General features: G+C 47.3%; 1 protein-coding gene across 1 annotated transcript; it reads right to left on the reverse strand.

Annotated features, from left to right (window-relative positions):
• Positions 1 to 6,844: 6,844 nt before the first annotated feature.
• On the reverse strand, positions 6,845 to 10,187 carry HOXC9 (homeobox C9). The gene is made up of 2 exons (XM_044677611.1): positions 9,480 to 10,187; positions 6,845 to 7,560 (listed from the first exon to the last, which is right to left on the reverse strand). The coding sequence occupies exons 1-2, from the start codon at positions 10,015 to 10,017 to the stop codon at positions 7,316 to 7,318; spliced, it is 783 nt and encodes a 260-aa protein (XP_044533546.1). The 5' UTR covers positions 10,018 to 10,187; the 3' UTR covers positions 6,845 to 7,315.
• Positions 10,188 to 12,745: the final 2,558 nt, after the last annotated feature.

A 12,745-nucleotide genomic window follows, 5' to 3' on the forward strand; every position in this document is an offset into this window, starting at 1 on the left:
GGTTGGGGGGGGGGGACCTAGAAGGAGGAAGGGGAGGGAGGAAGGGAGGGGTAGAGGAGGGATGGGGATACGCGTGTGTATGTGTGTATGTGTGTGTGTGTGTGTGTGTGTGTGTGTGTGTGTGTGTGTGTGTGTTAGGGGGGAGCAAACCAGAGCTAGCAGCGAGGGGCCGATGCTTCAAGGTGCGATTTCCTATTTGAAGGTGCCTTTTCCTCCACCCCCTTCCTTCTCTCCCTTCAGCCTTTTCACAAGAAAAGAGAGATGCATACATGTTACCAGGTCAGCTTAGGTTACCTCAACAGGTACAGAAACCTTAGGAGGAAGAATGGGTCACCAGGAGATGGAGGCCAAACCCCCCACCCTAAAGAGGGAATCCCCTAACCAGGGTAATTGTAGGGAGAAAACAGTGGCTACAATATTCCTACCCCTGACACACACACACATACCCTGCATCCCTAGTCATGTGCAATGGCGAACTCTTTCCTTTTCTCCCAAAGGGCTAGAACCCTGAGCAAAGGGTAGCTCAGTGGAACTGGTATGTTTAAGATTATTCCAAGGATGAAATACAGAGGTCCCTTTCTCTGACCATAAAGAGTGTTGGGTGGTTTTTGGTTTAAAAAACAACCAAAAAAAAAATAAAACCACACACACACACACACACACACACACACACACACACACACACAAACTTATCCTGAACTCTCCTTACCAAAGAAAATGATGTCCAAGGAAAAGCCAAAGGAAGTGGAGAAAGTAGGTAGATAGTTTGTATGTTATAGCTGTCCCCCAAACACACACACACACACACACACACACACACACACACACACACACACACACACACACTGCTGAAAAGAGAAGAAATGGCAGAGATGAAGCTAGGCTTCTGGGATGCTTTCTGACGCCTCTTTGCAGGTGGTTTTGTTGTTGCTGTCCTTCCTATTCTTCTTTAAGGAGGCAAAAGGCCTATCTTGTATCCTCTGTCCCTCCCTCTCCCCCATCATCTCTTATCTTCTGGCCTTTTTCTTAACTTTAAAACCTAATTTTTAAATCTGCTCCCCAAACATCTGCTCTTTGGAGACTATTCTTTGGGGGAACTGGAGGGGACTTCAGGATAGGAATTAGCACCCATTCTTTAATAACCTCCTCCTCCAATAAAACAGGAACTATCTGGTTCTGGAAGAGACTTGTTCCTTTTCCTTTCTTCTCCTTCAGCCCTTCTGCATTCCAGACCTATTCACACAACCATGGGTATGGGATGGAGAACTGTCAGCAGAGCTTCTGTATATATTTACCAACGTTTTCTCTAGGGTATTCTTTCCACTTCCCCCCTGGCCCAAAACAAATTCAAGTTAATTCCATTGAAAAGAGAATTGCAATCCACTTAGCATCTGGCTAGAGAGACATCTATAAGAAGCGTTAGCTATATACAGAGAATCAGAGAGAAAAATACTTGTGGGCTTTGTGTATAGGAAGCAAGGCAGAGAACAGGAACGGGCTTTCTTCTATTTTCCACCTTTGCATATGAAGTTATTATAAAACTATTATATATACAATACTCTTTATATATATAGAGAGAGAAATACAAATTATATATATATAGTCTATATGAATTTCACAAGACAGGAATCTCTATATGTATGTATATTTACACAATATACCATACTCATTCCTTATCTTTATGTTCGTAGCATTGTGCACACACCATACTTTTTGGCATATGAATGCTTAATATATGTAATAATACTATATATGTACATAATTGCTGTTTACATATGTGTATGTTATATATGCACACATACATATGTATATTCACTCAACTTACAACAATACAGAGAACCACCTTGAAACCTTTGCAAATCAAAGAAATTTGTTTTCTTTTTTTCTCTCCACCTAAATTTAAGGTTGTATAAGGGAAGAACTGAAAATCTTGTCTTTTTTTTTTTTTGCCCCCTCCCAAAAGCATGATCTCAGAATGGAGAAAGGAATGGGGAGTGCCCAATAGAAAGGAAAGGGACTATTGAGGAAATAACCTCGGAGCTCTCAGATTCCTTCCATTTTTACAATGTTCTTCAGGAAATATGGTGCCAGCAAAACCCTGAAAATGTGAAATTCTATTGCCTTGAAAGGAAGGACCTCGAAAAGACTTTTCTATGAAAAATCTGTATCATCGTATAGGAAAATCTCCATCAGAAATTCAACCCAGATATTTTCTGGGATCCCCTTCCTACCATACTCAAAATAAAACTAATTCAGCTTGGTCTACACCAGCACTAACATTTCTCCCTTCCGCCTACCATACATACCCCAGCAACCCAAAAGAGCACATTTGGGGAGGGAGAAAGGCAGAAAGGAAATTTTTCTGAAAGGTGCCTGTTTTGAAGGAGCTTATAGGATCTCTTAGTTCCCCACACCCAACCCAAGCCTGGGAAGAAAGAGAAGATGATCAGAAAGTGTGATTGCTGAAGTTGTTAGGGTGAGAAGGAAAAACTGATGCATGTAGAGAAGGGGTGCATTATAAGTGGGTACTCTCCCTCTAGAGACCTCTCAGCAGGTTCCCGAAAATGAGATATTTCTGGAATTCCACAGTTTTCAGGGGACTATGGGGGACAATATTCCAGGGAAATGTCATAAATACTTTACCTTCCTGCCCCATAGGAGGCCAGGCCAACCTAATCAGCTCTCAGAGTCTTTGCCTTATCTTTTAAGGGGGGGCTAGAATATCTCTCTCGACATTTTATGGTCCAGAGAAATCACCGCTATAAACGCATTCTTCTCTGGCTTTGTGTCTTGGAATGCGACTGGATCCCCCGAGGGTGGGTGGTGAGCGAGAAGGCTCCGGCTAGCAAAGCGGTGTGTGTGTGTGTGTGTGTGTGTGTGTGTGTGTGTGTGTGTGTGTTCGTGTGGGTGTGGGTTCGAGAGTCATGGGCCGGCACCGGGTTGTAATAGACTGTAGCTTTTGTGATTTCTCTCTTTTAAAATACAGAGAGCATTTAGTTGGGTCCTATGGCTATCCTAGGCTAGTAATAAAGGAAATGTTTGGACGTCACTCTCTCCTTGCCATGCGTTTCTCTCCCGTGCTGCCCGCCGTCCTCCCCCCCCCCCTTTGGTACCACGAATTTATGTCTATTTGTCCGGGTCATCCTGGGTTTGTGTTTTAATTATGCAGTCTATTTTATTTCTTATCTCCTGGTGGAAACAGATTATTTTTCCTCGGAGACAGAACTGCGAGGGTTCCCTGACAGGGTGAAGGCCCTCGCTCTCCAGCTTGCATTAGATATTAATTTACAAATCATAGGTGAGAGAATTTATACATATTTGTTTAGATTTGTGTGGTGGTGCTAAGATTGATTCCTCTTCACTCCCCCCCGCCCCCCCAACAGTTCTAAAGTGTAGCTAGCGTAGGACAAACCCCGCAGAGTGAATTCTAACATTGAGCAACAGCGCCACCTAGCGTTCAATTGCATCAATGCACACAGTTGGGGAAGGGGGGGGTACAAACAGAAACAGCGGGCTCTTCGTGCTAGGTTCAGGTTAGAAATAATGTGGAAAGGTTAGGGGTAAGAAGTCTCAAGAATAGTGTGAGGGAATTGGAGGTGCTAGGTCGGAAATGGCGCTTCCGGATCTCTCGATATCCAGTCTCTAAGCACTTAATATAAATATCTCCAATAAAATTCCAATAGTTGTTATTTTGTACTCCTTCCCCCACATCCAAACCTTATCCTCTGAGCTTAGTTCAGTGTGAATTTAGGTTTGGTTTTTTTTTAAACCATATCCCATTTCAGACATCCACATCCACATGCACACTCGGACATCCTCCCCCATATCCCGGTCCTTACCCTCTTCTCTGTCCCTTTTCTTGGCCCATTCTTCCAAAGGCTTGGCTCTAAGGTGGGACATTGAATCCTCTGTGGTCTCCCCCCTCCTTGTTTTTAATCCACCCCTTCCCCCCATTACTTCCAGCCAGTGAGGTCCTGTTCTCTGTGCCCCGTAGACAAAACATTCCTATAATCCGATTTCAAAGGAAAGAGCGTCCACCTTATTTAAACCATAAAACAATTAAGCCCAGACGTCTAGCCAGCTCAGCGATGCTGTTTTGTTCAGTCCTATTCAGGACCCAGCTCAAGGAGACAAACAGAGCCATAAAAGTGGCATTTTGGAGCTGCGGAAATGTACCTATCAGTTGCTTCCCGAAGTCGAACAACCTTTAGGGTTTTGTTAGCCTTACAAAGGAACAGGGGAAGATGTGGGAGGGGGGAAAGGGTAGAGAAGGAGGGAGCTCGCTACCCCCCGACTTGTCCTTCCTTCCCCTCACCTCCCACAGATGATTTTAAAAATCCATAAATTACAGTAAATTAAATCACAAAATTGGGTTTGGGTGCCCCAGGAAGGATTAGGAGAAGGGTTATAACGGGACACAGCACTGCTGAGTTCGAACCCAGCCTTATAGGAGCCAGTTACTGTCTCTTGTTAGCCCTGTCTCTCTTTCTTTCTCCCTCTCTCCTTCCTGAGAGAGAGCAGGGAAGCCAGCTCCAGGCCAGAGTCACACGGAGATGGAAGATGCAGAGAAGAGAGGCGGGAGCAGAGGGGTTGGAGTGGGCCCTGGGGAATGAGGGAAATACGACAAGATTAGTGGATACTTTATAGGAAGGATTTTAGGGGAACACACATATCTTCTGGGCCTAGGGGATTGGGGTGGGGGAAAGAGGGAGATCAAGGAGCAGACTTTCTTCAAATGAAGTTTGGTGGAAGGATAAAAGATGAAACTGGATCCCAGCAGAGGAACAAGGGCAGGGAAATTGGACAAGGTGTTGATGGTGGAGCTGGGGTAGAGAAAGGAGGGAGAACAGGAGAGCAAAGCACCCTCTGAAGGGTCAAGAAAAAAGGGCTTCAGGAATGTGGGAAACCAAGCTGTTTGGGGGTGGAGTGGGAAAACCTCATCCTGAAAGATAAATTTGTGGGGTCAGATTTTACTCCTCAAACTTTATTCATTAAAAATAGAACTTTTAACATTCTTCATCCTGCCTGGATTAAAGCTGTGTTTATTGGAAGTAGTTTAGGATATGGAGAAACTCTTGATGTCCAAAGTCCTCTCTGTCTCCCTTTAAAGTGATTTGATTTGGGAGGGGAGAGGGAAATGGACAAAGGGTGGCTCCCAGATTATATTAATTTTTATGACCCACGACACATCAAGACAAGTCCACTACTAACACCACCCTCACCAGAATGGGACAGCTCGAGATATTAAAGGTCCATATTTCACGAAAGCTGAGTTTAATAGTTTCCAGATTGGGGGATTTCCAAGAAAAGGGGAGCTGAGCTGGGGACCGAGGCTTGTCCCTGCCTGCTCAGAACTGCTTCTGATTAGCTGGATGAAAACTCTTTTTTTTTTTAAGGAAAGGAGTTCCTAATAGTAAGGTGCCCTCAGCACATGTCCTCTGGCCATCGCAAATTAAATTTTTGGGGGGTCTCTTCAGACAGATACTCTGGGTTCACCTGACCTGATGAAAACCCTTATAAAAAGATCTCATTGACCCTGGACATTTCGTAAAACGTTCTCCCACCACACCACATCCCAGAGGAATTCAGGCTAGCCACCTTCCCACCACCTCCTAGAGACCAACCCCTTCCAGAACAATAGTGCAAAGTAAAATTCACAGGGATAAAAAGGACATTTTAGAATTAGAATGGTACATAGGGAAGAAAATCGAAATGAAATTCACTTCTACTTGCACTTCACTCTCCTCCTCATCCTCTCTTCCCTCTCCCTTCCCCTCCTTCATTACCTCAGTCTGCCTTTCCCTTTCACCTTACCACCCCCCAATTTCCTGAAATCTTCTCTCACTATCACCCCCCATCCAATGATTGAACCTGAAACTGCCCCCATCCTTTCTTCTTCCTTCTCTGCCTTTCGTTCGACTATTCCTCGAAGCGCCAGCACTCTCCTAGGCAAGGATCCAGGTTGGGATTTCTCCCAGCACCCAACTTTCATCTTCACCTATCACCCCCCTCCGATCTCATGTAGTCATAAATTATTACAATTCATTACGCCAAGGGCAAACATTCTACGGCATGTCTCCCCACCCCCACCCCACGCCCACCCCCGTGCCCCAGCCAAAGCGGGCTAGAAGTAAGTAGAAGAGACTGGCCTTCTTGGTCTCCCTGCCTGCCCCCTCCTCCCCCCAATTCTAACAAAACTAGTCACTTGCTCTTCCCAGTCAGGCTGTCTTTCGTCCTCCGTTTTCATCATCCCTGCACCCTGCCCCCTCCCAACGCCACCCCCCAAAATGAGTAGAAGGTTTGCCTCAAATTCCAAAGCGGGGGAAGAAGAAATAAAGAGGTCTGGATGCATTTGGATGTCTTGTTTTTTAAGTGACTTCGATATATTAACACAGAGCTGTTCTACCATAACAAACAGAACGACAATACAGGACTTTTGTGTGACTAGAAGGGAACCCACGAATATGTACAAGCCCCCCAAAAGCCGTCTAGGCGGCCAGCGAGCCAACTCCCCTTGGCTCTGGCTCGGGCCCTGGCCCTGGCTCCAAGGAAGGGGGGAGGAAGGGAAAGAGGGAGGGTGGGAGGGAGGAAAGGAGAAAGGGAGAGAGAGGAAGGGAGCCCTGCTCGGTTTTCGACTGCAGCTTAAGCCCAGGCTGCTAGTGCTGCGGGGCCACTGGCTGCGGGGCCTCTCTTTTTCCTTCTTTATTCCTTTTGTGTCTTTCTTTCTTTCGTTTTTTGTTTTGTTCTTGTTGTACAAAAATCTACACGCAGGGCGCCCCAGACCCGGGGAAGAGAGACTCGAACCAAATAAGATACTAAAATAATAACAATAATAATAATAATATTAATAATAATAATAATAATAATAGAGATATAGAGATTCAAGTACTGGCTTCTCTGAAGAAAGGAGGAAGAAAATCACATGTTGTGTGTGTGTATGTGTGTATGAGCTATGCCGTTGAGCTGGAGGAGAGAACACGGTTCCCCTCCTCCCCGCCACCTCGTCGCTTGGGCGAACTAACTCTAAACACCAAATTTTCAACACTGAAATTCCCCCAAATCACATTTTTCTTTCGTTCTTTCTTTCTTTCTTTCTTTCATTCTTTCTTTCTTTTTTTATAAGGTGGTCCGCATTTTATTTATTTATTTTTTTTTGGCTCGCTTTCTCGCTCGTTCTCTCCCTTCCTCGATTGCTTGCTCTCTCGATCTCACTCCTGCCCCGGTTGGGGTATTTTTTGTGTGTGTGGTTTTTGTTGTTGTTGTTGTTTTTTGGTGGCGGTGCCGCGGTCTTCGGCTGCAGCAGGGTCGCTGGCTCTTAGGATTGCTCCTTGTCGGTTTTCTCCTTGTTCATCTTTTTCATCTTCATCCTCCGGTTTTGAAACCAGATTTTGACTTGGCGCTCGGTGAGGTTGAGGACCCGGGCCACCTCGTACCGACGGTCCCTGGTTAAATACATATTGAACAGAAACTCCTTCTCCAGTTCCAGTGTCTGGTATTTGGTGTAGGGACACCGCTTCTTCCTTGTAGAGCGAGCATGGATCCAATTTGCCACTGGGTTACCTAAGGAAGCCAGGCACAGAGCAGGGTCAGGGTCTCCTTCCAGCTCACCTCCTTCTAAGCCCACCCCACCTCCAAGTCCTGAACCCCAACCCTAGTCTCAGACCAAAAGGCTGCAGGCCCTTTAATACAATAATACTTATATATTTATATGTGTGTGTACATGTATATACACACACATAAGTGGACCTGAATTTGAGTACATTTTTATTGCTATTTTTATTATTTTGGGGCTGCTCTCAGTTTCCCCTAATCATATCTTTCCTTCTAGGGTCCCACACCTAAAGCTATAGGAAATCCCAAGCTATCCAAACCCATGGTCCTTTCCCCCTGCCATCCACCCTCACCCTCCCAGGTCCAGAAGTAATTCGAGAATATCCTCATAAAAAGTCCGAATTCCCAACTATTTCATAGGCCCATAAACGCTTCTCTCTTGTTTTTTATTTTTATAGCGAAGTCCCTCTCCTCCCTATGTTCCCCCCTCCCCCCTCTCAGCCCTCCACCAAGTCCTGAAATTTCAGCAGCTCTGTTTTCCTGACCCTGAAGTCCTTTGCCTAGTAGGGCTACCAGTCCCAGCTCCAGCCTCAGTGCCCCAGTTAACTCCCAGCTCTCTTCCTCTCTCCCAGTTAGTTCCCTGCTCTGGCCACTACGATCTGAACCCTGCTGAGGCGAATTCTCAGGATGATGCTAGGGAGACAGAACTCAGGAACATTCCTGGAGAGTACCATAGCTCTTCCCAGCCCTGGCTGAGGAGGGGACAGGGACAGCTCAGTTTAACTATCTTCCCCAATTTTAGTTTCATCATCTTCTCCACCTCCTCTGCTCCAACCCCAAGACAAGCTTTCAGAAAGGCTTGCCTCCAGTTTCAGGTTTATTGAGGTGGCTGGGGGAGGTACAAGGGGAAATGTTTCAGAGAGCTATAATTAGGCCCTAGGTTGGAGCCATCACTAACCCTCCCTGAGTCTTTAGGAAGGGAGCCCTGCTGCCTCCTTCTCATATCTCCCCACATGCTGCTCCTACCCCAGGGACACAGGATAACCTTACTACTGCTTCCCCAGAAGCTCCATTCATTCATTCCCCCTACTTTGGCCCTGTTTGTTTCTTGCTTACCCCTTTCCAATCCCAAGCCCAGTTTGTCCTCCCATCTTATTCTGTACTTTCACTGTCCAAAGTGCCCTGAGCAGGGATAGTCAATCTACTCACATAAGGAGATGCTTATCTATCATCGAACCCCTTGTTTTCTGTCCTCCCTCAGCTTTCTCTCAACCACACTTCTTCAAGGCTAAGGTGGTATAGACCTCTGCTCCTTCTATCTCCTTCTGTTTCACAACTCTGGCTACCCTGACACCTCCAACTTCCTATTCTTCTCCACCCCCCATCCCAGTTAAGATCCCTTATCTCCTTGCTTCGCTTGATGGTGGTGGTAAGGAAGTGAATACAATTTTCTGTTTTATGAACCTCATGTGGAGAAAGGAGCCCTGGGGTGACTGGGGTAGGGGGAGGCTTTGATTCTTTTCCCCTTGGGAGTTTTCCTCTCATCTCTCTCCATCTTCCTCACCTCTTCCCCCTCCCCACTTCAAACTAGAAAATGAACCTTGCCCTCACCCCAATGCCTGGCCCTGCCTCTGTTTCTTGGAAAGTGAAGATAGACCTCTTAAAAGCTTGGGATGGAAAGGAAGTGGTGGTCAGGGCCGGACTTTCATGAAAGCCAAAGCAAGTGAGGAGTTGCCCCTTCTCCACTCTCCCACCCTCACCCTGTTCTGTCTCCCCACATTTCCCCAGACATTCCGGTCCTTGAAAGCCCCCCAAGGTAATTCGCTTTTATTGAGTCCTCCCCCCTCTCTCTGAGGTTGTAATCTGGCTCTCCTACCCACCCCCTCCCCTCCTGTGCCGGTTGTAAAGGAAAATTCCTCCCAACTTACTCGGGTCCAGTTCTGTCTTCTCCTCTTTGTGCTTGCTGCTGGCCAGCGCGTCCGACTCCGGGGAGGGGAGAGCCTGCGGGGTCCGGTCCCGAAGCTCCCCGGGAGAGCCATACATGTAGTCTGGGTAACTCCGGCCGTCCCCCGGGCCACAGTCCGCCCGGCGGCCCGGATAGGCGTCGGGTTTGAGGGCGTAGTGGCGGCCCCCAGCTGGAAAGCTGGGGAAGGAGACGGCCCCGGACAGGGGCTCCAGCCAAGTCCGCATATACCGCGTGTCCGCTCCAAGGTGGGGCTGGTGGGTGTAGGGGTGGTAGACGACAGACGACTGGGAGTGGACCGGAGCCCAGGACGTGGTGAACACTGCCGGCTTGGGGGCAAAGCTACAGGACGGAAAATCGCTACAGTCCGGGACCAAGCCGGTGGGTCTGGCGGCTGCGGGGTGAGCCCCAGTGGCAGGGAACCTGGACGCTAGGAGATCTTCATTCTCGTGGCTGATCAGGGAGTCCACGTAATAGTTACTGATGGGTCCCGTCGCCGACATCGTTAGAGGGTTTTACATACATAAGATTATTGTATGAACTGTATATGTACTTTTTATCTGCTCACAGAACAATCAAGGCAGGTAATTATTTTTCCAGCCTTTTCCCCGCATCCTATTGGCTCTTCGACCCCCACGTGATCGTATTTACCCAAAAATACGGCGCGGATCAATGCGCAGGGGCTTTTTTCCCCTGCTTTTTCCCCCTCTCCTACCCACCCCCCCTCCCGCCCTCAGCTGATCCCCGGGACCTGCGTTTTACCGAGGGGGGGAAAAACCTCTGGAAATAACGGGCCTCCCCCACCCCATTCTCTTCTCCAGGATAGCTCGCATCTCGTTAGAGATACCCCAGCACTTCTTCAAGGCCACCCCCTAAGACGCCCTATCCCCCCATAATTTTTATCCAGGTGAAAAAATTTCACCACCTCCCCCAAATCCGTTAGTCCCAGTCCCCTGCCAGCTCCAGGCGGGGAATAAGGTGCCCTGAAGGGGGAGGAGATGGGAGAGGTAAGGCTGAGGAACTATTTCTTGACGTAATCTATCTCTGTCGGCTCCAATGCTCCCGCAGTCTGTGTGCGAGCAGAGATCAGGCGATTGTCAGTTCTTAACGTGGGGCTTAAAACATGTTTTTTTTTTTTTAATAGCATATACATCTGTGTCTATTTCAATATCTTCATCACTGTAGGAGAGAGTGAGGAGACCCAGGGAGATGGGACAGGAAGTAAGGGGGTCTTTTCCTAATCCGAACTGCACACCCCAAAACTGTGACAGAGAAGAGGGGTACAGCAATGAAGGGGTGGTAGAAACTATGCATCCAGTTTTTTCAACCTTGATTGTGTAGCCTCGGAAATCCTTTCCTTTTACCATAGATAAAATAGGAGTCTTTATTTTTAATTTATTGTCTCTGTCTATTTATCTTTCTTTCCTAGCTTCAAGAAGTGAAGGAGAAGCCTACACAACTTGAGTGGATTCGCCTAATCCAGCATTTCTGTTCTGTTTTCTTTCTCCCCAACCTCCCCCCCCCCAAGAAAAGTCACTCTGTCTGTCTGCACAGAGAAGACAGAGATACACGAAGGAGAGAGCCCTTGGTCGTCGGCAAGTAGCTTGTTTTTACGTCCGTCAATAAAATTTTTATGAGGATCATTTGATTGTTCATAAATGTGTCTTTCATTAAATAAAAGTGTAGGCTGTTTTTGGAACGAGAAAAAGGCAATGCTGTGTTGGGAGAAGGCAATTTCTTCAAGGGGTATAAACAGAAGTCAAGGAGAGGGGGTAATATGGTTTCGTGGGAAAGGTAGGCAGCTTTATTTACATCAAATGGACAAGTTGATTCTCCCCATTCCTCTTTCTCTTATGATTTGATCTGTATGCTCATCTCCACTACCCCCATGACCCTTCTGCATGCTACTTCCTTGTATCTATTTGTCAGTGTGTCTGTCTTTCTGTTGGTCTGCCTGTAGAGAGAAATAGGTAAGGAGAAAGCTAGGCAAGCATAGAAAAATTCGATGTGTGGGGAGCCAGGGATGAAGGAAGAGAAGTCTGGGGCTGGAGTAGTGCCCCCAAGAGCAAGTCGGATCTGGCACAGAGAAAATGGTATAGAACGACTTAGGAGAAAAAGGAGGGTAACATTTCAGGGTCACGGTGGAGGAGACCCAGGATCTAATGGAGGGGGAGGGGAGGGGAGCAAAAGAGATTAAGTTTGAACAGAGATGGGAGGAGGATTCCCAAATCAGAGTAACATTTCACCCTATCTCTCCTCAGTCTCCCCCAGAATAGGACCAAATAAGGGAGGTGGATGATTTTCTTTTCTGTTGACCCCTCTCTGTTGGGAATGGCAGGAGCAAATATAACCAGAAGAGGGAAGGAGGGAGAAAGGGAAGACTGAGAAAGGGAGGAGAGAGAGACAGAGACAGAGACAGAGACAGAGACAGAGGGAGTTGGAGGAACACAAGAAAGTTACTGGGGACAAAGAAAGAAGAGAAGGGAAGATCTTAGAAGGAACCCCAGGTCTGTAGGCCCACTCCCTGCTACTCCGCCTTTCTCCTCCAATATGCCCCCAGTTCGAAGGAGTTCTCTATTTCGGTGGATCGGGGCTTGATTTTCGACGCATGGGGGGATAGAATGAGCTCTCACACTGGCTATGCGGCATAGTCCCTCAGTTCGAGCAGTGATCTCTCCGCTCTCGTTCCCTTCTCCTTCTTATGGGGTGATTAGAAATGAATCTCAATTAGAAAGGGGCGATGGCAGGGAGAGGGGAATCGGAAAATTTTCAGTAAGAAATATAAATATTCCTTTGCCCTTGGTGAAGTGTGGTGTTTAGCTGTCAATCAAAAATATCCACCGGCTAGTTCAAGGAAAAGACCAGATCCTGGCCCCTTAGGCAGCGGCTTCCTCAAAATTCCATGCTATCCAACAACTTCGCCCTGGCGATTGTCCCCAGCCTCGGTGGGGAGCAGGTCGACAGCCCTGGATCTGTCCCGAGTCTGGTGACAGCAAAGGGATATGAAAATGTCCTTTACAATGGGGGAGCTAGGAAGCAGCCACAGAGAGGGGGGCGGCCTGGGGACAGACTCAAAGACATAGGCAGGAATAAAGAGGGAGGAAAAGAAAAGAGGGAAAGAAGGAAGTGAGGGGAGAAGGAAGGGGTAAGAGGGAGAAAGAATAGAGAAGTGGGAGGAAGAGGGGGAAGAAAATGAGAGAGAGAGAGAGAGAGAGAGAGAGAGAGAGAGAG

The sequence above is a fragment of the Gracilinanus agilis genome, chromosome 5, assembly GCF_016433145.1.
Source record: "Gracilinanus agilis isolate LMUSP501 chromosome 5, AgileGrace, whole genome shotgun sequence".
In the NCBI taxonomy this organism is placed as follows: Eukaryota; Metazoa; Chordata; class Mammalia; order Didelphimorphia; family Didelphidae; genus Gracilinanus; species Gracilinanus agilis.

Excerpts from the sequence above, each read along its gene's own strand:
- HOXC9 (XM_044677611.1), bottom strand. The coding sequence starts at position 10,017 with ATGTCGGCGACGGGACCCATCAGTAACTATTACGTGGACTCCCTGATC. Across the intron at positions 7,561-9,479 it reads GAAGACAGAACTGGACCCGA|GTAACCCAGTGGCAAATTGG; the intron begins GTAAGTTGGGAG and ends TGGCTTCCTTAG.